The 27,686-nt window shown below is 43.4% G+C and overlaps 3 protein-coding genes across 5 annotated transcripts; 1 reads left to right on the top strand and 2 right to left on the bottom strand.

Annotated features, from left to right (window-relative positions):
- On the top strand, positions 1 to 9,784 carry maptb (microtubule-associated protein tau b). Of its 2 annotated transcripts, XM_084745072.1 has the most exons (11): positions 1 to 105; positions 975 to 1,046; positions 1,954 to 3,117; positions 3,804 to 3,844; positions 5,002 to 5,059; positions 5,156 to 5,235; positions 5,633 to 5,782; positions 5,964 to 6,045; positions 7,251 to 7,360; positions 8,361 to 8,528; positions 8,613 to 9,784. In XM_084745072.1, exons 2-11 carry the CDS (start codon positions 980 to 982, stop codon positions 8,643 to 8,645), a joined length of 1,953 nt encoding a protein of 650 aa, XP_084601198.1. In that variant the 5' UTR covers positions 1 to 105; positions 975 to 979; the 3' UTR covers positions 8,646 to 9,784. The 2 variants fall into 2 exon arrangements, with proteins under 2 accessions (XP_084601198.1, XP_084601196.1); XM_084745070.1 differs by having other exon boundaries at positions 5,002 to 5,235.
- Positions 9,785 to 11,462: 1,678 nt separating this feature from the next.
- Positions 11,463 to 22,667, bottom strand: cdc27 (cell division cycle 27). 2 transcript variants are annotated; one of them, XM_084744343.1, is made up of 20 exons: positions 22,511 to 22,667; positions 20,315 to 20,390; positions 19,462 to 19,609; positions 18,793 to 18,918; positions 18,588 to 18,685; positions 17,545 to 17,690; positions 17,139 to 17,359; positions 16,834 to 16,933; positions 16,602 to 16,711; positions 16,164 to 16,263; positions 15,886 to 16,066; positions 15,479 to 15,651; positions 15,235 to 15,387; positions 14,368 to 14,448; positions 14,149 to 14,276; positions 13,117 to 13,234; positions 12,666 to 12,794; positions 12,212 to 12,286; positions 11,976 to 12,114; positions 11,463 to 11,817 (listed from the first exon to the last, which is right to left on the bottom strand). In XM_084744343.1, exons 1-20 carry the CDS (start codon positions 22,535 to 22,537, stop codon positions 11,726 to 11,728), a joined length of 2,421 nt encoding a protein of 806 aa, XP_084600469.1. In that variant the 5' UTR covers positions 22,538 to 22,667; the 3' UTR covers positions 11,463 to 11,725. The 2 variants fall into 2 exon arrangements, with proteins under 2 accessions (XP_084600469.1, XP_084600470.1); XM_084744344.1 differs by having other exon boundaries at positions 11,985 to 12,114; positions 22,511 to 22,666.
- Positions 22,668 to 24,483: 1,816 nt separating this feature from the next.
- Positions 24,484 to 26,501, bottom strand: gh1 (growth hormone 1). Its single transcript, XM_084744315.1, has 6 exons — positions 26,450 to 26,501; positions 26,098 to 26,231; positions 25,893 to 26,009; positions 25,099 to 25,242; positions 24,866 to 25,012; positions 24,484 to 24,780 (listed from the first exon to the last, which is right to left on the bottom strand). The coding sequence occupies exons 1-6, from the start codon at positions 26,457 to 26,459 to the stop codon at positions 24,718 to 24,720; spliced, it is 615 nt and encodes a 204-aa protein (XP_084600441.1). The 5' UTR covers positions 26,460 to 26,501; the 3' UTR covers positions 24,484 to 24,717.
- Between the last annotated feature and the right edge of the window lie 1,185 nt (positions 26,502 to 27,686).

Consider the following 27,686-nt stretch of genomic DNA (forward strand, 5'->3'; position numbering starts at 1 on the left):
CACCAGCAGCAGAGCGCCGCCCTCAGAGAACGGCAGCAGGTGGAAGTGCAGTAGGGTGGAGCAGCAGAGAGACGGACGGACTGACGGACTGACTGCAGAGAGGAGGTAAGACACACACTCCACCTGTCTCTGTCTCTACACCTGTCTGTCCTCCATCTGTGTGTCTCTGTCCTCCAAACTGTCTCTGTCTGTCATTTTATCCTCTCTGTCTCTGTCTCAGCTCCATGTGTCTCTGCCGCTCCGCCCTGCTGCCTCAGACGTGGCTGCGGCAGGAGCGGCAGAAGCGGCAGACAAGAAGCGGCATTTTTTTCCGCTCGGTGACCGCATGCCACAGCCCATTTCACCGCTCCACGTGCCGCTCGGGTGCCGCCTGTCCGCGTGTTAGCCTGCAGGCTAACTTCATGTGCTTTCAGGTCTGACAGGGAGGGCCTGCGCGCGTACACGTGCGCGTGACTCATGGTGGATGATAGACAGGTGGAGCAGAGTTTATTGTGTCTGATGCATCATCATCATCATCATCATCATCATCATCATCATCATGGAGGATTCACTGTGTTACTGAGCATGCTCACTGACTCCTCCTCTCCTCTCCTTCTCTTCACCTCCTCCCCTTTTTCTCCTCTTCACCTCCTCATATCTTCCTCTCTTCCACCTCTTTGCTGTTTCCTCTTCTTCTTATTGTCTTTGTCTCCTCCTCTTCACCTCCTCACATCTTCCTCTCCTCCACCTCTTTCCCATCTCCTGCTCTGTCTCTTCCTTTTCACCTCCTTTTTCTCCTTGTGAGCCCCTCTTCAACTGCTGCATTCTGCTCTTCATACCCTCCTCTGACTCCTCTCTTTCTCCACCTCTTCTTCATCTCCTCCTCCTCCTCCTCCTCTTTTTCTCTTGATCACTGACTCCTCCTTTTCTTCTCATCTACTCCTCTTCAACACTTCTTCCTCCTGTCCCCTTCCTCTTTTTTTGCTCATCTGCAGGAGTAATGATGGATGGATACTCCGCCCCCGCCGGAGGTGGCCCCGCCCCTGAGGAGCAAAGCATGATGGGAGGTTGGTGTCGTCCTTTTTGTATGTGAGAGTGTCGGGATCAAAATATGTTCGTGGTCACAGTAATTACGTCGTGTGACATCACGTGACATCACTGAAGCGACTCTCAAGCTTAAAGTTACACGACACATGTCTTGATGTCTCATACCTGTGCCAGAGGTGGGAGGAGTCAGTCACACAGGTGTGCAGGTCTCAACATGTGGACGGACGCGTGTCCTCCACGTTTGGACGTGTTTTTCAAGTTTTTTCTGTATTGATTATTTTCATTACTGATTAATCTGTCGATCATTTTTTAAAATGTTCACCCGATCTGATGTTTTCGTAACCTAACTACAACCTCTTGACAACCTCATGGTTAACATCACATGGCTTCAGGTCCGGTTCACCTGTCACCTGTTTCCATTTGGTAACCTTTCCACAACGTTCTGAGAACATTGTGCAAATGTTTTTGTCCAACATAACGTTCCCAAAACGTTCTGATAGCCTCATGAAGTAACGAACTAACTGAAATGTTCCACTAACCTTCACACAATGTTGTAAAAATATCAACATAATAAGATATCCATATCAATAAGAATCCTTCTCCCGTTACCGTTAGCAACCAGTCTAACAGAGACATCCTGGTTACCATGGTGACATGTTGAAAACATCCAGTCAGTCAGTCCGTGTGTCTGTTGTCAGTGTTTGCCTTCATCTCCTCCTTTTACTCCTCCTGTTGTCTCCTCCTCTACCTCTTCCTCTTTCTCCTCTTCCTCTTTTTCCCTCCCCCTTTTTCTCCTGTTCTTCCTCTTTCTCCTCCTCTTTCTGTCCTCCTCCTCCTCCTCTCCTCCTCTTCTTCCTTTTTCTCCCCCTCCTCTTCTGGTCCTCCTCCTCCTCCTCTCCTCCGATTCTTCTTTCTCCTCCTCCTCAGAGCTGGACTCTGTCAGTTGTCTGTCTAAACTCCCAAATGGAGACAGAGCTGAGGAGGAGGAGGTGAAGAGGGAGCAAGGAGAAGGAGGTGAAGTGATGAGGAGCAGCTCAGAGGAGCAGCCAAAGAGAAGCGATGAGGAGGAGAAAGAGGAGAGATCCATGACGAAGCCAGAGGAGGAGGAGCATCCTGAGACTCCCTGCTCCTCCACCACACCTCCTCCTGATGAAAGAGGAACTGACAGAGAGGAGAAAGAGCAGCTAGAAGGAGGAGGCAAAGGCAGTGAGGTGAAGAAACAGGAGCAGCCTGAGACTCCCCTCTCCTCCATCACACCTCCTCCTTCACAGCAAGAGCAGAGAGGAAGTGATGAAGAGGAGGAAGTCAAAGGAGAAGAACAGAAAGAGGAGGAAAAAGACAAGTTGGATGAAGAGGAGGAGAAAGCTGTGATGACAAAAGAGGAGCAGGTAGAAGGAGGAGAAGGAGAGATGGTGGTAGAGAAGAACCAGGGGGAGGCTCCCCGCTCTGCCATCACACCTCCTCCTTTACAGCAGGAGCAGAGAGGAAGTGATGAAGAGGAGGAAGTCGAAGGAGAAAAGAAAGATGAGGCAAAAGAAAAGATCGATAACAAGGAGGAGAAAATTGTAATGAAAAAGGAGGAGCAGTTGGAAGGAGGAGAGCCAGCGATGGAGGTGGAGAAGAACCAGGGAGAGGCTCCTCGCCCCTCCGTCACACCTCCTCCTGAGGATGAAGTGATTGATAAAGAGGAGGTGGCAGAAGAGGAGGCGATAATGAAGGAGAGCTCAGGAGGAGCTCTGATGTCAGCTGTGGGGGAGCAGAAGGAGTGCACAGAGCTCCATCCTCCCCTGGAGAGCAGCTCTGAGCCTCCTGCTCAGAAGAACACACCTTCTGCCCCTCCTTTCTCTGAGGAGCAGGAGGTCCCTGTTGATAAACCAAATGCTCCTGTGACCGACGGAGGTGTCAGCAAAGAGGGGAGATGTTTGATTCCTGTTGCAGCTCCTCTCTCCAGAACCAAAGCTCCACCTGCAGGAGGCGCCTCAGTGAGGAAGACAGGCACCTCCTCTCCAACCAGGAAAATAAGCGCTCCTCGAACTACACAGGCTGCCCAAGTTAGGAAATCAAGTGCTCCTCCTCCTCCTTATAACAAAGGTCTGTTGTCCTGCACCTCCTCCCTCTGCACTCCTCCTCCCTTACCTCCTTTCTTTTCCCCACCGCCTCCTCATTTATGTGCTTCACTCCTCTCCTCTGTGTCTGCACCTCCTCCTGCTGCGCCTCTTTGTTTCTGCTCCTCCCTCCTCCTCCTCTGTGTCATGTTTCTGGACATTAAAGGGACATGTTGTACATTTTGGTCTCTTATTTTGAAAGTGACACAGACAGGACACTTCCTCTGCGTGACCTCATGTTGTCATGGAAACATTTGACCTCCGCTTGTCCCGTTTGCTGCCCTCCATCACCTTCCTGTTTATTAATCACCAGTGATAATCAGTTAATTATCAGTAATGATCAATAATAATCTTTATTAATCAGTTAATCATCTGTAACAATCAGTTAATTATCATAAGTAGTTATTATCAATAATAATAGTTATTTATAAATAATTATCAGTTAATTATGTGCAGCAATCGATTAATTATCAGTAATAATCAACATCTTCAAAAATGAATCATTGATCATCTGCTGAGATTTATAATGTTTTTGTCATTTTGTTTTGAAACATGAATATTGATGATTCTAATGAATATTGATGATTCTAATGAATATTGAAGGGTGTTGATAGTTATTGTTGAGGTCATGTCGATCATGATGACATCACTTCCTCCTTGTTTCTTGTTCAGAAAAATCAGCTATGAAGGAAACAACTGAAGAAACTCTGAAGGTAAGAAAATAAGAGTCAATCAAAAAATCAATGATTCAATTGATTATGAAATATGTAGGACTCTGTGTTCATGTTTACTGGCCGCGGTTCTGATTAGTTAGAGTTTTCAGTCACATGACCTGCACGGTGACCTGGAGGGCAAAAACCTGTCATCACCTGCGTCTCTACAGTCGCTAGCAGAACTTCACTTCAGTGATGACCGCATCCCTCTGAACGCTCTGAACGCTGTTCATCTGGATGGAAACACACAGACACTTGTATTTATTTCTGATCTGAGTGGGTCAATAAAGCTGCTGTTTGGTTTAGTCATTAACTAACGTTAGTGATCGAACATCAACCCAAAGGTGTCAGTTAGTTTCAGGGTCGCTGTGGTCAGTGTTGTAGAAGAATCACAACAAGGCAGCATCATTTTGTAAATATCATTTTGTAAATCTCTGTAAATGCACGTGTGACGGCTGTCGTTGTTTGTTCTCCTCGGGGTCTGAGGTACGTTTACTGACACAAATCCACAGTCTCCTCCTGTCTGTGTTTTCTTTATCAGACAGGATTCTGTAGAGACACAGACCAGGACCGACCCTTCGGTTCGTAAGCTGGCGGGCAGCAGAACACAGCGTTGTCTCGGCCTCCGAGGGGGCGTTCCCATATGGACGTGACGCCACGTGAAAAAATAGACAGCAGAACAATTAGTCGCTCAGCGATTTGTGGTCGACCATTTTGAAGCCCCAGTTTGACATGATGGGCGTCGCCACAGTGCATGAGCGTGTTCGTGATTGTGCTCCTGTCAAACTGAGATAAACTGAGTCAAATCAAATCAAATCATGTCAAACTGAGTTAAACCAAGTTAAATTGAGTCAGACTAAATAAAACCAAGTTACAGAGTCAAACCGAATCAAACTGATGTAAACTAAGTAAAACTGAGCTAAACTGAGTTAAACCAAGTCAAACTGGATCAAAACAAGTCAAACAGAGTCTGTTTTATCCTAAACCGGAGCATAATTTTAATTAGAAAGAATCCAGGTTCACGGGATTTAAGCATTGACTTCACTTTGCAGACCCAGAAGCTCCACCCACTTCTTCTTTACTGTTTGTGGTTCAAATTCAGTTATTATTATTATCAATAATAATAATAATAATAATAATGATTGTGTGTGTTTCAGGCCTCCAGGACAGCAGGAGGCGCCAGAGCAGCCAAGATGATCTCAGCCAAGAGTACAGGTTGGACTCCAAACCAGTTCAACCAGTCTGACCCAGTTAACCCGTCTGTCTCTAAACCTGTCTGTCTCGCCACCTGTATGTCTGTCTGTCTGTCAGAGTCAGTAGACGGAGCCAACAGTCCAGGAAGTCGATCTCCTGCCAGTCGATCCTCCACCCCGAATAGAGATGTCAAGAAGGTCTGAGCACCCGTCTCTCTGTCTCTGTCTGTCTCTCAGTGTGTCTTTTCATAAGTCTCTCACCTATCTGTCTCTTCATTTGTCTGTCTCTGCATTCATCTGTCTGTCTCTCTGTCCATCTAGCTCTCTGTCTGTTTGTCCGTCCATCTGTCTCTCTGTTGTTCTGTCTGTCTCTCTCTCTCCAACAGTCTGTCTGTCCGTCTGTCTGTCTCTGTATGTCTCTTTGTCTGTCAGCCAGAGAAAGTTGAGTCAAAATGCTAATGTGCTAACATGCTAGTTTGACAGCAGCCATGTTGGTTTATTACATTTATGATGACATCAGCTGTTTTCTGTCATGTGACTTTGGAGGGAGGCGTTACTGGTTTTTAAAACTGGTTCTGATCACATGGTGTTCCAGGTGGCGGTGGTCCGGACCCCCCCCAGGTCTCCCGGCTCCGCCCGTGGACGAACGCCCCCCCTCCCCTCCCACCCCATGCCCGACCTCAGCAACATCAAGTCGAAGGTCGGATCCACCGAGAACCTCAAACACACACCTGGAGGGGGCAAGGTACCACACACACACACACACACACACACACACACACATATCTCTTAATGCTGATCATTACCATTATCATTTACATAAAGAATCTGCATTCATGTCTGATTATAGAGTTTATCTATCTGTCTGTCCTCAGGTGAGGACTGTCCAGAATGTCCTCACTGTTTGTCTGTCTGTCCGTCTGCAGGTCCAAATTATTAATAAGAAGATGGATCTCAGTACTGTGACATCAAAGTGTGGCTCCAAAGTCAACATCCACCACAAACCAGGTAACACACTTCTTAGCTGTCCATCCTGGTGGGGAGGGACGTTGTCAGCACTGTGCCTTCATGGCCTTCATGGACATGGCCTTGCTGCACCCTGATGTCGGGTCCTGACAGGAGGACTGACTGGAGTTCTCCTGTGAGGACTCTGGCTTCCATCTGACTGCAGGATGGAGAGAAACTTGGAGCCTCTCTCAGAGGCTTTGCAGAGGTCGGTGAAGGAGACGTACAGATCTTTGCTCTCTGTTCCTCTTAAGTAGCTGCAGCAAGACAAAGACCATGTTGGCACTGGGGACAGTCTTCAGGAACCTACATTGCTTTTCAAGTAAAGCACATTCACAAATATCTGTTGAGCTGATTTTAACCAGCAGTTCCCCTGCAGTGGAGAGATTCCAGGTTTGGTCCCATAAACTGCTCTGTCCCTCTTCTTTTTGTAATGACCATAATGTTGGCATCATTCCAGTCCTGCAGATCTGGGACTCCCAAATGTTTGTGAACTGGAGGTGAAGGTGGCATGTGAGGAAGGACCCCCCATGTTTGAAGACTTTTGTTGTTGAAGTATCATTTATACAATGATGAGGGTTTTTAATGCAGTTTTTAATGCAGTGCTGCCTGAGGGGTCAAAGGTCACAGACAGTCAGTGTTGGTTTTCAGAGATTTCTCTGGATTCTCTGAATCTTTTCATGATATTATGGATCATAGATGATGAAATCTATAAATTCCTGCAGTTTTGTGTCGACAAACGTTCTTAAACTGTTGGACTGTTTGCAGTTTTTCACAAAGTGTTGAACTTCACCTCATCCATGTTTGTGAACCACTGAGTCTTTCCAGGACGTCCCTTTAATACCCGATCATGATCCTGTCACCTGTCACCAGCTCACCTGTTTACCTGTGGAACGTTCCAAACAGATGTTTTTGGAACGTTCCACGTTTCACTGTCTTTTGTTGCTCCTGTCCCAACAGTATATTTACCAAAAAAAACAATAAAGTTAATCAGCTTGAACATTAAATATCCTGTCTCTAAACTGTATACAATTGAATATAGGTAGAAAATGATTTGCAAATAGTTGCATTCTGTTTTAATTTGTGTTTTATACAACATCCCAACCTTTTTGTTGGGAATCGAAGCTTTACTGTAGTATTAAACATTGTATTGCTCTGTCCTGTGTGTATTGTGTGTGTGTGTGTGTGTGTGTGTGTGTGTGTATCAGGTGGAGGAAGGTTGGAGATTAAATCAGAGAAGGTGGATTTTACATCTGTTCAGTCCAAAGTCGGTTCTCTGGACAACATCACTCATATTCCAGGAGGAGGCAAGAAGAAGGTACACATTCATGCCAACAACATTCTATCAACACACCAACAACACGCCAACAACACACCAACAACACACCAACAACACGCCAACAACACACCAACAACACGCCAACAACACGCCAACAACACACCAACAACACGCCAACAACACACCAACAACACGCCAACAACACACCAACAACACGCCAACAACACACCAACAACACACCAACAACACACCAACAACATTCTATCAACACACCAACAACACGCCAACAACACACCAACAACACGCCAACAACACACCAACAACACGCCAACAACACACCAACAACACACCAACAACATTCTATCAACACACCAACAACACGCCAACAACACACCAACAACACGCCAACAACACACCAACAACACACCAACAACATTCTATCAACACACCAACAACACGCCAACAACACACCAACAACACGCCAACAACACACCAACAACACACTAACAACACGCCAACAACACACCAACAACACGCCAACAACACGCCAACAACACGCCAACAACATTCTATCAACACCCCAACAACACCCCAACAACACGCCAACAACACCCCAACAACACGCCAACAACATGCCAACAACACACCAACAACACGCTAACAACATGCTAACAACACACCAACAACACGCCAACAACACACCAACAACATGCCAACAACACACCAACAACACGCTAACAACATGCTAACAACACACCAACAACACGCCAACAACACCCCAACAACACGCCAACAACACACCAACAACATGCCAACAACACACCAACAACACGCTAACAACATGCTAACAACACACCAACAACACGCCAACAACACCCCAGCAACACGCCAACAACACACTAACAACACGCTAACAACAAGCATATATACATATAAAATAAGATATATTTATATATTTATGAGTTGATGTCACTGTATTTCTATATTGTACAGAATGTATGTAACTGTGTCTGTATTTATCTTGACGGTGCGTCAACAGATCGAGAGTCAGAAACTGACCTTCAGAGAGCAAGCTAAAGCTCGAACCGACCATGGAGCTGACATCATCGTCCAGCCTGATGGCACCGCTCCTCACCTGAGCAACACTTCCTCCCCTGGAAGCCTTAATGCTGCTGAAGCTCCGCCCCTTGACACCCTGGCCGACCAGGTGAGACATTCACCTGTTTGGAACAACAAAAAAAAAAAAACAAGAGTCAAATGCAAACTTTAACAAACAACTTCTTTCTGTCAGGTGTCTGCCTCCCTTGCCAAACAGGGCCTCTGATTGGACGAACCCATGCCTACAGACCCCACCCCCTTCTTGTTACCAAGGAAACTGCCTGATTGAAGAAAGAAAAAGAAATCATCATTCTGCCTTTTTCCTCATGACCTTCATCTGACATCACCGACAGGATTGGAGAGATTTTATCAAGTTAAAGTTCAAGAGGCCTTAAACTTCTGAATGCAGCTCATCCAGATTACAATCCAGATTAACATCTGTTTTATAACTCCTATTAGAATCCAGACTAACAACCTAATTATAATCCAGATTAACATCTGTTTTATAACTCCTATTAGAATCCAGACTAACAACCTAATTATAATCCAGATTAACATCTGTTTTATAACTCCTATTAGAATCCAGACTAACAACCTAATTATAATCCAGATTAACATCTGTTTTATAACTCCTATTAGAATCCAGACTAACAACCTAATTATAATCTGGATTAACATCAAGATTATAATACAGATTACAATATAATCCATATTATAATCCAGATTGTAATACATATTAACATTCCAATTATGATCCAGACTAACATCCATATTATCATCCACATTAACATTCAGATAATTATCCAGAATAACCAAATTATAATTCATATTACCAATTAGATTAACATCCATATTATTGGTCAGATTATCATCCGTATGATAATCCAAATTAGCATCCAGGAAAAGCTGAGTCAGTCACAAGCTTAAACCCTCCTGAGAAGAAGAATGTCAGTTTTACATTTGTGTATCCAGGACAGAAACATCCAAGACAAGCCGCCTGGATTAGCATATTAGCTTCCTGGATTAGCATGTTAGATTCCCGGATTAGCGTGTTATCTTCCTGGATTAGCATGTTAGCTTCCTGGATTAGCATGTTAGCTTCCTGGATTAGCGTGTTCGCTTCCTTTATAAAATTCCTCCAATCACAGGTTCTCTCTGATGTCACCTCTCTCAGCCAATCATCATCTGTTCTGTGTTTCTGAATGCTGATGTGCTGTAGGTCCCCATGATGACCCCCCCCCCCCATCCCTATCATTAAAAATACCCAGAATGCAGTTTGATACCAGGTGCCAAACCATCCTGTTTCTCTTGCTGCTTGTTGGCTGTTGAAGTGCTTTGTACCAATAAAGTTTCTCTTGGATCTGACCTGTTCATTGTTTGTTGAAAATAAAGTTACACTGTCGCTGTACATGAGAGCATATATCACATCCCTGTTGTCAGAATGACCCCACCCCCTTTTCTGAGTCGAAGAACGCTGCAAGACTGGGTTGCGCTACACACTCCATTGTTTGCTAGTTAATGAAAGCTAGACAGCTGACATATTACATCATTTGCCAGCTGATGTTAGATAAGAAGTTAAAACATCACAGTGTTTGTTAGCTAATGTTGTTACAATGTTACATTGTCACAAACATGATCAAACCTGCTGTCTGATGACATCATCAACTCACATGAAGGTGTCAATAAAAACTGTTCCCTTAAAAATGTTTTAAACTCGTTTGTCTGAAACCGTTCAAAGTGACCTGGAAACCGCTTCACAATAAAAGCCTTATTGTAGCCAGTAGAAAGCTTTTATTGTGAAGCAGTATTCTGAATAATTAATGATAAGAAACAGATCATGTGATCATGACATCACTGACTGGACTGACTGCACGACAGTACCTCCTGTTATTATATCACTGTAGAACGTTCTGTGTCGGTTCTTTTGAAGGTTATGACAGAAACACTAAAACCCAACATGTCCGCCGTCCAACGTTTGATGAAGAAATGTCTCTGAAAGAGGAAAGAAATGTCATGACCGACCAAAGTCTAGGATGTACTGACAGGAAGTGATGTAATGACCCTCTGTGCGTTTTCAATAACCACACAACCATAATATTTATTGTGTCCAAAACTCCAGGACATTCTCCTGTGTCCTGTAGGTTTAGGTAGGTAGGTGGGGGGGGGGGGGGGGGGGGGGGGAGTCTCTGCTCTCTTCATCAAGTAAAACTTTGTGTTTTATATTTTGACTCGACTGTTGGAGCAGCTGAACTGCAGTCGATTCTTCCCAACTAGACTGTTAAAAGTAATGTTACACAAAAACTGTAAAACTAGAAAATTGTAAACTTCTAATGACGGCTCGCATTCATTTGTGATGTCATCGCACAAACGGTAGCTTGTGAACATGTGGTACTTGGCCAGATTTGTCTCTAAAAGCCCAGCGAACCGACACACGGACGACCTCGTCCTCCCTGACGGTCAGTTACAAACGTACCTTCAGTGACTCTCAGTCCAAATCAGTCCAGTTCACTTCAGCTCACTTCAGTTACAACAACCCGACACAGAAGAAGAAAAATACCATCCTGTCACCGCCTTCAGGTTCTGGTGGCTCAAACATGTCTGGACACGTCCAATAAAGCTGCTGGACGGAGCGTCCATGTTTCAGGTGGTGGAAAAAACAGTCAAAAACAGTAGAGGTAAACAAAAATAGTACATATATTCAGTAATGGCATATTTATATGAAGTAATTTTTACATTCAGACAGTTGAACACGTCTTCACCTCCTGTCCTCTGGGGGGCACTGCAGGACTCACATCAGAGCTGATACAACACAAGCAACATGACTCTGTTCACTGATATACGTTTGTATGAAGTAAATGTGAATATATTTGTGTTAAGTGTATTTGTATGTATTATATGTATCTAAAATATATTTTATTGTGTATATTAGTACAGCAGTGAACAGAATGAGCTCAGTCTGTAGTGAACTGGCTGTGTGTCATTTAACTGTACCTCAACTTACCTAGTCCAATCAGGTGAGAGGAGTGAGACAGAAAGCGGTGGGCGGGGTTTACATATTTTTATTGATTTGTTTCCATAACGATGATAAAAAGAACATAAAAAACAGCTGTGATGTCAGAGTAGGAGGGGCGGGGGCAGCAGCAGTCTGTTTCAGCCAATCAGAGGACAGGGACGAGGACCGGGGGTGGGGCTAAACTGAAAATCCATCTGTCAGAATGTTGCCTAGCAACAGTACTCCTCCATGCTGATCCGAGCGGAGGACGTGTCTTGGCTCTAGCAGGAGGCAGGCTGAATGGAGGGGCGGGGTTAAAGGACATCATCGCTCTCCGCCGTATGCAGCTGCGTGTCATCTGCGTCCGTCATGATGCTGCTGTCCTGGCTGTCATCCAGCTCGGCCGCTGACAGGGTGAGACAGGTGGACAGAGAGACAGACAGACAGGTGGAGAAAGAGAATGTTTAGTGTTTTTATTAGTCTCATTATTAGCTTTAGTTTAAAATATTTACAGAGTCATCTGAGACCTGTCTCACATGATCAGACCGACTGATCGGTGTGTACCTGTCTCACCTTCGTCCTCAGGCAGGTATCTCTTGTCAATGGCTTCTTTGATCTGGTTGTTCGCTCCTTTAGGATCCAGATCCATCGCCCAGCTGAAGTTCATCAGAGCCAGGTGAGTCTGACCCAACTTCTTATACACCTGTGAGAGACAGACAGGTGAGTCTGACCCAGCTTCTTATACACCTGAGAGAGACAGACAGGTAGACAGACAGATACACACGTGTGATGTTTGTTACCTTTCCTATGAGGAAGTAAACCAGAGACTCTTTGGGAACGATCTGCTTCAACTCGTCCAACTCCTGAAGAGCCGCCTGCACAGAGACAGGGACAGGGACAGAGACAGAGACAGGGACAGGGACAGAGACAGGGACAGAGACAGGGACAGAGACAAGGACAGAGACAAGGACAGGTCATCATGGAGACAGTTTTTTAAGACTTTAAGTCCACTGATTAGAGATGATCGGTTACTGTCATCATCATTATTGTTATAATTATTGTTCCTGTATTTTTATTAAAAAGAAACAAGTCACAAACTTTTATTTTGAAAACCTCTCAAAGATTGAATTGACATCATGTCCTGTGTGATGTAAATTTTATTACGTTTTGATCTGTCCCTCTCAATGAAGGTAAACTTTTCTGTGATTGTACAGTCAGGTCGATTCTCCAGATCCAGATCACAGTATTGATTACCTTGTACTTGTCGTTGGCGAACAGGATGGACGCTCGGTGGAACTTGCAGAGTGGATTTTTGGGGTCGATCCCAATTGCTCTGTTCAGAGTCTCTAAAGCTGCATCAGACTTCTTCAACGCATGCTGGACCTGCACATGCACACACACACACACACACACACACACACACACACACACACACACACATACACACACACACATACACACACACACGGATGATGGTAAGCTAACAGAGCAGGTGTTGTAGATGGAGGATGCTAAGCTAACAGAACAGGTGTTGTAGATGGAGGATGCTAAGCTAACAGAACAGGTGTTGTAGATGGAGGATGCTAAGCTAACAGAACAGGTGTTGTAGATGGAGGATGCTAAGCTAACAGAGCAGGTGTTGTAGATGGAGGATGCTAAGCTAACAGAGCAGGTGTTGTAGATGGAGGATGCTAAGCTAACGTACCACTCCGATGTGACAGAGCAGCACAGAGCTCTGAGGGTTGATGCTCAGAGCTTTCTTAAAGTGGATCTCTGCCAAGTTGAACTTCTCCTGTTTGTAGTAAATCATCCCCAGACCGTACCTGCACATGTACGCACACACACACACACACACACACACGCACACACACACGCACACACACACACACGCACACACACACACACACACACACACACACACACAGCATCATCATCATCATCATCATCATCACAGACAGGTCATTTTGATGGTGTTGTGTAGTGTTAATGTCTAAATACAAACTGTATGTAGAGTATGATCATTACTGCAGAAACCATGTACAGTATATCAGCACACCTTTAACATTAAATATCTGTATCACCCCGAGGTGTTGATACTTATGACGATAAGATGACACTTTAAAGTGTCATGAGACGCATTTCATTTTAAAAAACATTGTCTTTGAGAAGCACTGTGTTTTATTTTGAAAACCACTGAATTTCATTTTGTAAAGCATTATATTTTATAGTGAAGATCATTGTAATTTACTTTGAAAAGCACTGTATTTTTATTTCAAAAAGTATTTGAAAAACATCACATTTTATTTTGAAAAGCATTAAAAGTATTTAATTTTACTTTGAAAATCAACAGATTTTATTTAGGAAATACTGTATTTTATTTTGAAAATCATATATTTTACTTTAAAAGCATTGTATTTTACTTAGAAAATTATTTGAAAAGCAATGTATTTTATTTTGAAAAACATTGTATTCTATGCCTGCATTTACCAGACACCATCACAGTAACAGTAAGCTGATAATATGTTAATTCCAGAAGACACCTGGTAACAATATCAGTGCAGATATCAGGATCGACAATCGGCCAAATGAGTCAGAAAATATCGGCCTATCAGATATCAGTATATACACACAGTACACAGGTATCATTTCTTGCAGTGTCTGTTGACTGTCAACATTCTACTGTACATACTGTTGGTGCACTGTATGTAATTTATGTTGGTTACCACGGTTACCATACCATGCGTTGTAGTGTCTGTTGTTGACTCTGATGGCATTGCGGAAGCAGGCGAGCGCTCGGTCCAACTCCTCCGTCAGGACAAACTCGTGACCAAGCAGAGTGTAAGCGTACGCAAAGCCTGGGTCCACCTGAGAGATAGACGGGTCAGAGAGAGACACACAAGTCATCAATCTAACCTGGAGAACTATGGTAACAGTAACCATGGTAACGGCAGCTCACCTGGATGGCTCTCTGGAAGAACTTAATGGCAATGTCATGCTCCCTCTGCAGACTGAAACAGTTACCTGCTACACACCAAGCCTGCAGAGAGAGAGAGAGCGAGACAGACAGGTGGTCAGAGACAGGCAGGTGGTCAGACAGAGATGCACATGTGGTCAAAGAGAGACAGGTGATTAGAGAGAAACAGACAGGTGGTTAGAGACAGACAGGTGGTTAGAGAGACAGACAGGTAGTTAGAGACATACAGAGGGTTAGAGAGACAGACAGGTAGTTAGAGAGTGACAGCTTAAAGTGATAGTTCACCCAAAAATGAAATTTGACTAAACATCTCCTCCCCCTGTGCTGATGTGAGGATGGGTGAAGAAATGATGTTCCTCTTCTATGTCGAAGTCCTCAGACATTTTCTTCTCAAGTCAACTGTCACGGTTTCTGAGCAGACCTCTCTCTGTTGTCTGAGTCTTCCAGGTAGCATGTAAACACAGGTGTGAAGGTATCCAGATCTCGTGTATCTCGTGTTGCACTGCTTGGGCGAGAGCCTGTGTACCTGCTTCAGGTGTGTACACTTGGATCACACCACACGAGCAGCATAGAGACATTTTGTTTTTACATTTTCAAACTGGTCACTTCAGTTGTTCTGGATTTGTCTGCAGTTCAGTTTTCTGCTGAAGCTCCAGGAGTTTTATGAACTGGAGATCTTCATCATCCTCACATCAGAACAGGAGGAGGAGACACTGAGGGAAAGTTCATCTTTGGGTGGACTGTCGCTTTAAGGCCCCATGATACAACATTTTTATGTGAAAGGGGTCGTGTTTAGACAGGTGTAGTGTTTGTGCAGGTGTTATGTGTGTGGACTGGTGTGGTTCTTACCTCAGGACAGTTCTTGTCCATGTCGGTCAGGTCTTTGGACAGGGCGGACAGGGCGACGTCTTTCTGCAGGTGCCACAGCGTGGTCGAATAAATCTCCATCCCTTCAACTCTGTACGACTCGATCCTGTGAACCTCACTGAACAGACGCTCCGCCTACAGAGAGAAGCATCATCATGACATCACAACACCCGAACAGCCACTGCAGACCGATCAGGTCATTCACTGTGTGTCAGGTGTGTGTTACCTGTGTGTACTCAGCCAGTTCGAAGTACGCCCTGCCGATGTGTGTGAGGACCCAGCCCGTGTTGTAGTGCTGGGGGGGGAGTGAGGTCAGGATGTTGATGGCTTCTCTGCAGTTGTATGAACACAGTGCCTGGTAACCACGCCCCAGTTCCCGTAGCAACGCCATCACACTGTCTGTACACACACAGAAGACATACACATACATGTGTGAACACTGTTTGTAAAGATGATGACAAACATCTACTTAAATTAACTTCCTGCTTTGATTTTAAAAATCAGATCAGGTTCAGGTTAACTCATTGTATTTTATTTTGAAAGGCACTGTATTTTATTGTAAATCTGCAATTAACTAAAATGAGTCAGAAAATACTGACGTATCGGATATCAGAGAAATGAGTATATTAGTACCTGCGGCGGCCCTCTGGTACTGGGGGATTTTGGTGTCGGGCAGACTCAGACTGGGATCCAGTCTCAGGATGTCCAGACTCTCGTTAAGGTTGTTGCTGTTCGACGTCTTCGCTGGTTTACATTTTGTTTTCCTGTTCGGGATCTTTGTAGGAAACTTCATCTTCAACTTCTTACTGTTCTCCTACAGGGACACACAGAACAAGGTTTTGTTAGTGTAAAAGTAAAGTACTGTAGTACTGCAGGACTACTGTAGTACTGCAGTATTACTGTAGTATTACCTTGGCAGTAGAGCTGGCACTAGTAAACAGTCTGGAGCTTCTTCTGGGCTGAACATTGGGAGGACCAGACATACTGGGACTGAGGACCTGAGGAGAGCCACTGAAAGACAGACAGGTCATCATAAGACCTAAGACATAAGATGAGACGCCAGATACAAAACTTTATTCAAAAACAGACTACTTTAGACTTCATTTGAGGGTCCGCCATTTTCATCTCATGACATCTTGTCTTATTAAGTCTTTTAGATCATTTTTGTGTCTTGTTGCATTATTTTCGTCTTGTTACCTTGTTTTTACCTTGTCATGTCCTTTGCATCATTTTTGTCTTTTACTTCATTTTCATCTCGTTGTGTTGTTTTCTTGTCACAATTTACGCTAAACTGATCAAACATTCACCTGGAGGAGGGCTGCAGCTCTGTGATTGGTTGTTATAGTTACCTGGTGTGAGGGGCGGAGCTCTGTGATTGGTTGAAGGGGATGGGGAGAACATCTCTGCTGTTACCACTCTGACTGAAGACAGACTTTGACTGACTGATCCTGGAGACAGACTGAGAGACAGACAGACAGAGACACAGGTGAGATCACCTGTTCACAGGGAATATCAGTGGTTCCTACACAGTGTGTGTGTGTGTGTGTGTGTGTGTGTGTGTGTGTGTGTGTGTATATATACCTTCTTGCTGGGAGCTGTAGGTTGTGTTTCCATGGTAGCTGAATAGTTCTGTAGATATGTGGGGTCTCCAGGGCTGGGCTCCAGGGGCAAGATGCCAAAACTACACACACACACACACAGACACAGACACAGACACAGACACACACACACACACACACACACACACACACACAGTCAGAGTTGGCAATAACCACTGCTACATTTCTATTGGTCCATGATCACATAACGGAGCGGCAGAGTTTCTATTGGAGGGTTTCTGAGTCAGCAGCTGGAGATCATGTGACCGGCTGTGATCAGTAACTCACCTGGGTGTCAGTGGGCTGAGTGCTGCAGGCCCCCCCAGTAAACTCCGCCCACTCTTGGGCTTGTTCTGCTTAGCCAATAAGGAGCCAGCTGACGCCATGGAAACCGTGTTACCCAATAAGGAGCCAGTCTCAGGGGAGATGAGGGAGGAGTCGATGTAGGAAACCGACAAATCAGATGTCAGCTTGGCGTTTGACGATTCTAGATTCAAACGATTCAACTCCTGAAGAGAAAAGAGTAATCTGATTACATCATCTGGATATCACATTACAACCATTCAACTCCTAAGGAGAAAAAAGTAATCAGATTACTATCAGATTATGATTAAACTCCAGAGGAGAGAAAACATCCAATGACAACCAGCTGAGTAATCTGATTACTGGTAGCAGAGGTGTTTGGTGTATGTACCAGTGTGTCCTGCGGCGTCTCCATGAGGGCGGTGTCTAGGCGGTGGGAGGGATTCTGGGCAGGGCTAACAGATGGAGGGGGTGGAGCTATAGAAGAGTTCTGTAGAGACGACAACCTGAAGACCTGATCTGGATCTGGTTTCTCTCCTGGAATGACCCCACACCCACACCCACGCGCACACACACACACACGCACACACGCACACACACGCACACACTTTACATCTATGTGTTCATATAGACATTTGGTCTGAGCTGCACCAACAGGGTTTAACTTTTAAACCAGATTAAATCCTGTTTGAACTTTAACTTTTAAACAAGTTTAAAATGAATAAGGATAAAATTTAAACCTGAGTTTAGTTTTTACTGTGAGATTAAATGTAAAAGTGTTGAGCTCGTTTAAACTGCAATCCAGTTTTAACTTTAAACTGGTTTTAAACTGTCTGCCTGAGATAAACATTGGTTTTAAAATGGAAGGACTGAAGCAGCGTCCATCCTTTTGTTAAAATTGTCAGACTCTTTTATGTTTTTAAGTTTCTATTATTTGTTCATATTGTGCCTCCTTTAATTCAGACGTGTTTCTGCAGCTTTTAACAAGTAACATTTAAGAGCCTTTTAATACAACAGTAAATGAAATTTAAGACCCCTTTCACATCCATACTTGTTAAAAAGTACATACATAGTGTGTTTTCAGGGTGGACGACCTGCTGACTCCAGGCAGTAAACTAACATGTCAGTAAATCTAAGAACTCACCCCACTGGCTCAATGGTTTAAAGTACAAATTTCATTTTTCATGCAAAAATCAAACAAAATGCTGTTTCCAGCCTCAAAAATCTTTCCTGTATTGATTATCGATCAATATGTTGATAATTTTTTCCTTTAATTGGTAGGGATGTGTACTGCCTCCAGCTAAGCTCCGCCCATTAAAAGAAACATAATAATGGTTACCAACAGAAAAACAGGGGTTCATTAACGTGTGTGTGTGTGTGTGTGTGTGTGTGTGTGTGTGTGTGTGTGTGTGTGTGTGTGTGTGTGTGTGTTACCTAGGTGACAGAGGTTCTGGAAAGGTGACCAGAGGAACGGGTTGAGAGTTAAACTCCTCTGGAAACACTCAGCACCTTTGGCAACACGATCTGTCTTACTGCTCAGAGAGACAGACATACGGAGAGACAGACAGACTGGTCAGAACTCAGTGTGTTCCACATCATTAATAGCAGTGACAGGTGACTGGGAGGATTGGTCTGTTACCAGTAAATATGTCCCAGTAATGACAGCGTGAAGGAGGCGGAGTCTCCAAACTCTGTGATGATGTCATCCTGACTCTTCTGTTTGTTCAGCACTCCACCAATCAGAACCTGTTCTCCTTCAGCCAACCTGACAGACAGACAGACAGGTAAAGACAGACAGGTGGGAGTGTTTTATAATTAAATGGTTCCACTGGTATCAGACTGGTTACAATAAAGGGACAGTTTGTATTTTAATGTGTGACTGTTCTCCACAGTCAGTGTGTTACCTACAATAGTACTTGCAAGTGTACTCTATATTTAGAATATTTTCACCTCTTTACTTTTTTGTCAGACAGACTTTTCTGACAGGAGACCAACAATATAAAATGTTCAATGTTTTAAAGGGTTATTTCAGATTCACTGAAGTCTCATAATATCACAAACTAACAGATGGAGGCAGCAGACCAACACCTCCTGTGTTCACTGAGCTGAAATGACTGATTTGATCAATGGAGTTTGGTTGGTTTGTAGACAGTGATACTTGTCTTACGGTGGTCTCCTGTCAGAAAAGTCTGTCTGACAGAAAATATTCTAAATATAACATACACTTAAACTGATATTGATATTTTTAGGTAATACTATAGTTAACATTTTAATTAGCCTGTGTGTGTGTGTGTGTGTGTGTTCTTACTTGCTCAGTTCGACGCAGCACTTTGCCAACAGGAATCGAACCTGTGGTGTGGAGCAGCTGTGTGCCTTCAGCAGCCGGTACGCTTTATAAGGCTTCCCAGAGCGGTAATAACATGTTGCCAACAGGTAGAGAGCCTCCTCTGACCTCACTGACACACAGACAGGTAGACAGGTTAACACATGTATCACATGACCATGTGGACACAGCCTGTGATTTATGTTTAAATTCATATTTAATAAAGTCGGATGAATAAGAGATAGACAGATGTGGAACATTAAATTGATTATTTTCTGCTCTCTCTCTCTTTTCCTCTATACTCTGTGACACTCTCTCACACTGATGCACTCATGGGTATCTAAATTTGTCACCGATCGATTTAATGTGATCTGGTACTCAGTAGTTCCAATGAGCTTTGGTCAATATCATTACAAGTGCCAAGTTCAGTACCAGTCCTACCCACCAAGGTGTTGGGTCTTAAACTTTACATGCCAAGTGATATATGACCCATATTTGAAGCTCAGCAGGTGTTGATTTCACACTCTGTTTGCTGGTTTACCATTATCATCAGGACTGAATCCAAAATATTCCCAAACAGGCTATTTTATCCTCCACATGTCATGTCTGTGTGTTCAGAGAGCAGAGACACTGATCCCTGGTGACACAAGCTGGGAACTACATGACAGTGTCTCCCCATCACATTAACAGACAGAGGAGCGTCTGTATTTATGACAGTACTGAAAATCACACAGACAGGATCTTTTTAATACTCTGGTGTGCTGAAATTTCTTCACACTGCCCAAATCTAACATCAGCGACCGACAGACAGACAGACAGACAGACAGACAGGTGTTACCTTCAGCATAGAGTCTTTCAGCGAGGAAGACGGCATCCAGGTAGGCATAATGGTTGAGAGCCTGCCACACTGCAGCCTGAGGGGAAAGACAGGCAGGTTTAATATGAGACACACTTCATAACTGATCTCTGAGGGGACAAACCCCCTCACACGTCTCCATGTTAGGATGAAAGAGGACTTTCAGTTTGAGCCTTTCCCACACAGACAGACAGACATCATCCAGCCTCTGTTAGCCACAGAGCTAAGCTAACTAGTCTGTTAGCTGGCAGAGATTTATTTTCACTCTTCAGTAACATTATTGGTCAGAACAGTGGAGAGAAAACAGAGAGATGATTTCTACACATCATCTTCTGTCTTTCTAAAGAACAGAACACACATTTTATATCTTTCTTTTGATGGAAAAGTATATTTTATGTTCATAATAAAACACTTACTGTTAAATACTCTTATAGAGCTGCAACAATTCATCAGTTATTAAATGAATCACCAACTAGTTTGATCGTTGATTAAACCTAATCTGTTTGAGTCATTGTTTTAAAGAAAAAATAGTCCATATTAATTTTTTTTTTTTTGGTGTTGTGTTTAAACTGATGACCACTCATTAGTAGTGTTCTTATTTAGCTTCCCTGTTCTGATTGCATAAAAAAGTTATTTTTTAAAACTTGTTCAGTGGTGTGTTCTTTACACTATGACAGTTTTCCTAAAATTGAATTATAATAATAATAATAATATAATAATATTTAATGATAATTTTTTTCCATTAATCAGTTAGTTATTTGGTCCCTAAAATGTCAGTCCAAAATGATGTCAACTGTCTTGTTTTGTCCACAACTCAAAGATATTCAGTTTAATGTCAGAGAGGAGTAAAGAAACCAGAAAATAATCTCATTTAAGAGGCGGAAATCAGAGATTTTTTAACAATGGCTCAGCCAGATCAATTGTTTGATTGTCAAACTAGTTGTCAATCAATCTGATAATCGCTGACACACACACAGACTGACCCCAGACCAGCTGTTCACCTGTCACACATGCTCACTGACATCATCATCACTGAACATGACAACACACCACTGCATCAACTCGCTCTGTTTATGTTGACGTGCAGATGATGTCACGCATTTACCTGGTCAGTGACGTCACACGTGTATACTGATTGTACCTGGACCAGCAAACCAAACTCCAGTCAGTTTTTACTCAATTTAATGTGCTCTGATTGCAGCTGACATGGCAGCTAAGCAGCTGACCGGCAGCTAGCTAACGTTAGTTAGCATTAGCATTAGCACCCAGCGGCTAACAGCTGAGCGGTGCTGCTGGTGTAGAGTCACATATAAACCACAGACTGAACTGTAACATGTTTGATGTTTACTGTGAACTTCAGAGCGGATTTCTGCGGACTGAAGCCGCTCAGACTGACGTTAGCCCCGGTGTTAGCTCACAGCTAACAACTCAAAAGCTCAGCATTAGCAAAGCTTATAATACAAAACTGCATTTGAGACCTAGCTGATTAATAGTCCCCACCTTATCAGTATGAATACTGTACTCTTTAAACAATCAATACTGTTCACTGATCAATCATTACTGTCCACTGATCATTTCGGCATATATGCATTTAATGAGACCCGGTTTGTTTGGGCAGAAAATAAACTTTAATAACAGTTTGAGCGGTAACTTGCTGCTCTCAGCGGCGCAGTGTGACCTCAGCACCATCAGACCAACATGAGAAATTAATTGTAAATTGTTATTTAATGAAAAGATGGCTAATGTATACAATCTATGCCGAAGTGGCGTTAGGCACCAGGTGCGTCACGACAGGTGAGAAGAATGACCCCACTAAGTTAATTTATTAACCGACACTAACAGAAACCTTAAATTGACAGATCTTTAAAAGGAGTCTGGTGTAACCTGTCTGAGCTGAAACCAAGCTGACGTTAGCAGACCATCTATCATTGTGTTAAAGTGTTGACCAAGCCGAGCCCGGACACATCAAACCTCACTGTAATGTTCGCGTTTTTAACACCGATAACACCGCTGAAACGCTGCGGGCCGCTTGCGGCGGAGTGCGGGGCCTGTGGCGCCTATGGCGGGGAGGACAGCTCACTCTACACCGCGGACTAGAGCAGCCGCTCAGGCCGAGCCGGAGCAGGCAGCTCCCCGGGGCTCCGCGCTCATGACACCGAGCTGAAGGTGAGTTTTTACCTGGACAGGTTCCTGCAGCACCGTCATCCCGACTCCTCTCTCCTTCTGTCGCTTCTTTCTCTCCGCTCTTTCTTCACTTCGGTCTCCTGGAGGAGCTGCTTGCGGCCGAAGATTTGAACACACCGACCGTTACCAGCCGAACACTGCCGAATGCTGCCGAAGATTACCGAAGGGGTAGAAGGCCCGGGCGGAGATGAACGAGCGTGAAACGGACAGAGCCGAAGCAGCTGCCGCGGCCCCTGCTGGTGAAATGAAAGTAAAGCAGATGAGAAACGCGTCCTGTCGCCCCCTCGTGGTGTTACAGAGGACTGTCATATGACTTTTCCTAGCAGTTTAATGAGATGCAATAATATTTAATTAAGGTGTTAATAATGATAATACACCTGTAGAAAGATACAGATAAAAATTAACATAAAGACTGTTTTAAAATATATTTACATACTCAGGTTTCTATTTGTATTCTAATTTTTTCTTTGTGCTGATATAATTCATTAAAAATCATTTATCAGAAAACAAAACAAAACAAAATGACTGGGGTGCATCTGAAATCACAAATACTCAGATTACTGTATGTAATTAAGTAGTTTTCTGGGCTACTATTTAAGTATTATTATTTAAGTTAAGTATTTTTACTTGTTGTAAAAGTGAATATGCATGACTATGTAGTTCGTATCAAGGTTTGTAGTAGGCAAGTGGACTTGATAGAGTTCTTGAGGACGTTTCGTCTCTCATCCAAGAGGCTTCTTCAGTTCTGCCTGACTGGTTTGGGAGTTCAGGTATTAAACCTAATGTGGTCGTTAACACCTAGGGGAGCATGTGACTCATGTGCCCGCCCCTCCATTGTGTGACTCATTAGTTTCACCTGGGGGGAGGTGTGAATGGGAGTCATTAAAGTCTCTGCTATCATGTGACTTGTTGGAGTCACATGATTTCAGGTGGGTATCCAACTGCCTGGGGACTGATCTTAAGACTGCATTGAAAGTGGAAGATAAATTGTGTCTCAGACGTCCTCCTCTGTTGAGAGACGGCCGTTCCAGGTTAACAAAAATGGCCTCTTTCACTCCTCTCTCAAACCATCTGTCTTCTCTGGACAAAATACAGACAATGTCATCCTCAAAGACGAGGACATCACTGAAGTTTTTCACCAAACCAACGTAAAATGAGTGGAACTGATTTAAGATTGTCTGTGATAAATGATGATGAATTTTCTAATCAGTGATCTGAGCTGCAAAATCACAGACAAAACAGAAAACAGTAAAAAGCCTTCAAAGTGTCTGTAGTTGCTTCATCATTATTTTACTGTGTGGATTATAAACCATGTCAATTTAAAGTGTTAATATGATCTGGAGCAAACGAGAAAAATGACTCTGCATCACCAAACAGAGGTTACCATGACAACGTGATGCAGACAGTTTGTGCTGTTGTTTCATTTTTACATTATATGGATTCGTTCGGTGATATTATGAACATACAGCTCAACAACTTTTCATTGTTAACCTCCTCCCTCAGTTTAAAAGTTATATCGCTCATAAACAACCTTGTTAGAACAATAATTAGTTAAAGAACGACACTTTTTACAGACGATTTAATCATAAACTCTGAACATAACCGGCTCCTGACCAGGTGATGAGTTTAGCATCAGTTACCATGGTGATCTAGCAGGTTGAAAGAGAGCCGCCTTCATGACTCTGAACATCCTGGATTTAGACTCAACATGTCTCTGACACATTAATCTGTCTTCGTAGTTTCACTCCTTCACACAGACACATTACTATGTAATCTACTTAGTTACTTTTGAACTCAAAATTGAGTACTGAGTACAATATTGAATTAATATCCTAACATTTGATCTGCATTCTTGTAGCCAATCAGAGGGTCTGATCACAAACGGGCCAATGAAAACCAGGACGGACAGTGGAAAAACACCCCAAAAATAAAACAATAAACATGAAGACATGAAGGAGAAACAAGGCTGCAGTACAGCACAGGCTTTATTTCACACACAGACAGTGTGACATCACTTCCTGTTTACAGCTTTCATCATCACAACATCAGAAAACCTTCACTGTCATCATCACTGTGAGAAAAAAAAACACCCACTGGAAGCTAATGCTAGTTAGCAGAGTCGGAGAGCGTGGAGGCGGAGCTACAGAACATGCAGGGACACATCATTGTCAGGGGCGTGGCGTCATCACTTAGGGGCGGGGCTACAGGGTGCAGTTGGCCTCTGGAGAGAGTCGACATTTGGCCACCGTCAGGTATGTCTCCACCTGTAAAGACAAACATCCTCATCATGACACCATCACAACGTCATCATGACCTCATTGTGACATCATCAGCCATCCTGTCCCTGACCTTGTGCATGTCTTTCTTGAAGCAGGCAAGCAGTTCGTAGGTTCGTCTCAGAGACTCGTCAGCTCCCAGACCCTGATAATAGTTTCCGTAAGGAGCCAGCTGGAGGGCGGAGCTATCAGGGAAGATCTCTGCTCCGTCCTGATTGGCCTGCAGGATCACATGGTTACTCACACAGGTACGGGTCGGCAGATGAGCATGTGTGCGTGTGTGTGTGTGTGTGTGTGTGTTCTCACCCTGATCAGAAGCAGGATCCCTGTCTTCAGCTCAGACAGTTTGGGAGTAATCTGGTTCCTTGGAGAAGAACCTCCGGACAGAGAACGACTGGGGAACTCCCAAGACTCGACCAATCGATAGGAGATAGATAACAGCTTCAGAACCTAGAACCAATCAAATGACAGCAGACAGATAACAGATTCGACTACAACAACTGTGCTACTGTGTAGTACTGTGTAGTACTGTGTAGTACTGTGTAGTGCAGTGTAGTACTGTGTAGTACTGTGTAGTACTGTGTAGTACTGTGTAGTGCAGTGTAGTACTGTGTAGTACTGTGTAGTACTGTGTAGTACTGTGTAGTGCAGTGTAGTACTGTGTAGTACTGTGTAGTACTGTGTAGTGCAGTGTAGTGTTGTGTAGTACTGTGTAGTACTGTGTAGTACTGTGTAGTGCAGTGTAGTACTGTGTAGTACTGTGTAGTACTGTGTAGTGCAGTGTAGTGTTGTGTAGTACTGTGTAGTACTGTGTAGTACTGTGTAGTGTTGTGTAGTACTGTGTAGTACTGTGTAGTACTGTGTAGTGCAGTGTAGTACTGTGTAGTACTGTGTAGTACTGTGTAGTACTGTGTAGTGCAGTGTAGTGTTGTGTAGTACTGTGTAGTACTGTGTAGTACTGTGTAGTGTTGTGTAGTACTGTGTAGTACTGTGTAGTACTGTGTAGTGTTGTGTAGTACTGTGTAGTACTGTGTAGTACTGTGTAGTGTTGTGTAGTACTGTGTAGTACTGTGTAGTACTGTGTAGTGCAGTGTTCTCACAGAGCTGCGTTGTGTCTCATGCTTGTCGATGGGGCTGATGATGTAATCAGAGTTGCAGAAGTCCTGCAGGAAGATTTTGTTGAGTTGACGCTGCTCCTCCGTCTGCAGAGAGCTCTCCTAACAAACACACAGGTTCAATGTTGTGTTTTGTTCCTGCGAGTCTGTTTCATTTCATTTCATTTCATTTCATTTTGTTTTGACTTACAAATTCGGAGAAGAGCCTCTGAGCAAGCAGGTGAAGGTGTTGAACTCTGCTGACAGCGATGGAGAACAGACGCTGGCCGTCTGTGATTGGCTGAGAGGACACACCCAGACACACCACCGACAGCAGGAGGACCACTGAGAGACAGACAGGTGAAGGACGGGCAGGTGAGAGATAGATTTTAATTAATCTAAAGATGTTTAAAAAGTTCAGTCTGACATCACACAGAGCTCGGTTACCATGGTGACAGTAACACGCGTCCTCTGCTGGTTCAACATTAAAGTTTTATTATCATGGAAACAATAAAAAAAATCCAGTAAAACACAGTGAAGAGTCCTGTCTGTTCATGTCTCACCTCTGTCCATGGCTGGTTCAGGTTCTGGTTCTGGTTCAGGTTCAGGTTCTGGTTCTGGCCCTGGTTCTGGTGGATGTGTTCTGTTGTTCTCAGCTCAGAGTTTTGGGGGTTTTATAGCAGAAAACTCAATAAATAAATTCAACCTCAGAAACATGAAACCAACAAACAACCAGCCACAGTGTGTGTGTGTGTGTGTGTGTGTGTGTGTGTGTGTGTGTGTGTGTTCTATTTAACATGAACACCATGATAATAATATTAATAGATCATAAAATAGATCAGCATTGATTGAAGTAAAAAATAAAAAACAGTTAAGGTCAGTTTGGTTAGTTTACTTCAGTTTACTTTATCTGATTTCATTTTACTCAATGTTACTAGTATTACTACTACTGCTACTAGTTTGTTTGTGCAGCAACGAGGACACGCGTCCTGTCATGTCAAGTGAGACGACTCATGAAAGGAAAGAAAAGAAAAGAAAAGAAAAGAAAAGAAAAGAAAAGAAAAGAAAAGAAAAGAAAAGAAAAATGGACAGAAAAAAGAAAAGACAGCAGGACAGAGAAGTTTTTAATGTGTCCTGTGGTTCAGTCTTTATGTCGGAGGAGAAACTGAGTGAACGTCTGATGATAAAATACAAAACTAATGAAAAGTAAACAGAGTTGATGATTTTATCTGTGGTTAATGATGATAAAATCAATAATTCTAATCTATATTTGGAATATTTGTCTCTGACATGTAGAACAGAAGTTCAAAATAACAGAAAATGAAAATACTCAAAAAGAACAATCAGTGTATTAGTGGAACGTTCTTGATATTTTCATGTCACCACTTTATATACACTCATATACTTTTAATTTATTCTATAATCTGTATTAATCTATAATCGACGCAAATGGATTATTTTCATCGTTGCTGAGCTGCAGAGGATTCAGCTGTAGATTAATTATTGATTATTAACTGATCATTAATTATTTAGATGAAGCATAGATCAATAAAACACAACAGCTGCTCAAGTGTCACAAAACAAATGTTAATAAAGTTTCAGATCGACGGAGTTGAATATTGAAGGTGTGTTTTTCACTGCTGATGTAAATGTCAGCGTCGAGCTGCCTGATGAATTTATTGACGGCTCCATGACAGCGATACGAGCTCACGCCACAACACCTGCATCTCATTAACCTGCTCCACATACAGCTCACCTGCCACAGGTGAGCTCACGACCAATCACAGGACAGGACAGACG

The sequence above is a fragment of the Lutjanus erythropterus genome, chromosome 19 (genome assembly GCF_056507025.1).
Source record: "Lutjanus erythropterus isolate fLutEry1 chromosome 19, fLutEry1.hap2, whole genome shotgun sequence".
NCBI lineage: Eukaryota > Metazoa > Chordata > Actinopteri > Lutjaniformes > Lutjanidae > Lutjanus > Lutjanus erythropterus.

Bases quoted from the DNA above. Each gene is read 5' to 3' on its own strand.
- maptb (XM_084745070.1), top strand. From the start codon at position 980: ATGATGGATGGATACTCCGCCCCCGCCGGAGGTGGCCCCGCCCCTGAG. The intron at 5,783-5,963 runs GTACCACACACA...GTCCGTCTGCAG, and splicing joins ACACACCTGGAGGGGGCAAG to GTCCAAATTATTAATAAGAA. The intron at 6,046-7,250 runs GTAACACACTTC...TGTGTGTATCAG, and splicing joins CAACATCCACCACAAACCAG to GTGGAGGAAGGTTGGAGATT.
- cdc27 (XM_084744343.1), bottom strand. From the start codon at position 22,537: ATGACGGTGCTGCAGGAACCTGTCCAG. The intron at 15,652-15,885 runs GTACTAATATAC...GTGTGTGTACAG, and splicing joins GTACCAGAGGGCCGCCGCAG to ACAGTGTGATGGCGTTGCTA. The intron at 12,287-12,665 runs GTAATCAATACT...GTCTCTGTGCAG, and splicing joins TCGCCAACGACAAGTACAAG to GCGGCTCTTCAGGAGTTGGA.
- gh1 (XM_084744315.1), bottom strand. The intron at 25,243-25,892 runs GTGAGAACACTG...GATTGGTTCTAG, and splicing joins ATGAGACACAACGCAGCTCT to GTTCTGAAGCTGTTATCTAT. The intron at 24,781-24,865 runs GTCAGGGACAGG...TTGTCTTTACAG, and splicing joins TCAAGAAAGACATGCACAAG to GTGGAGACATACCTGACGGT.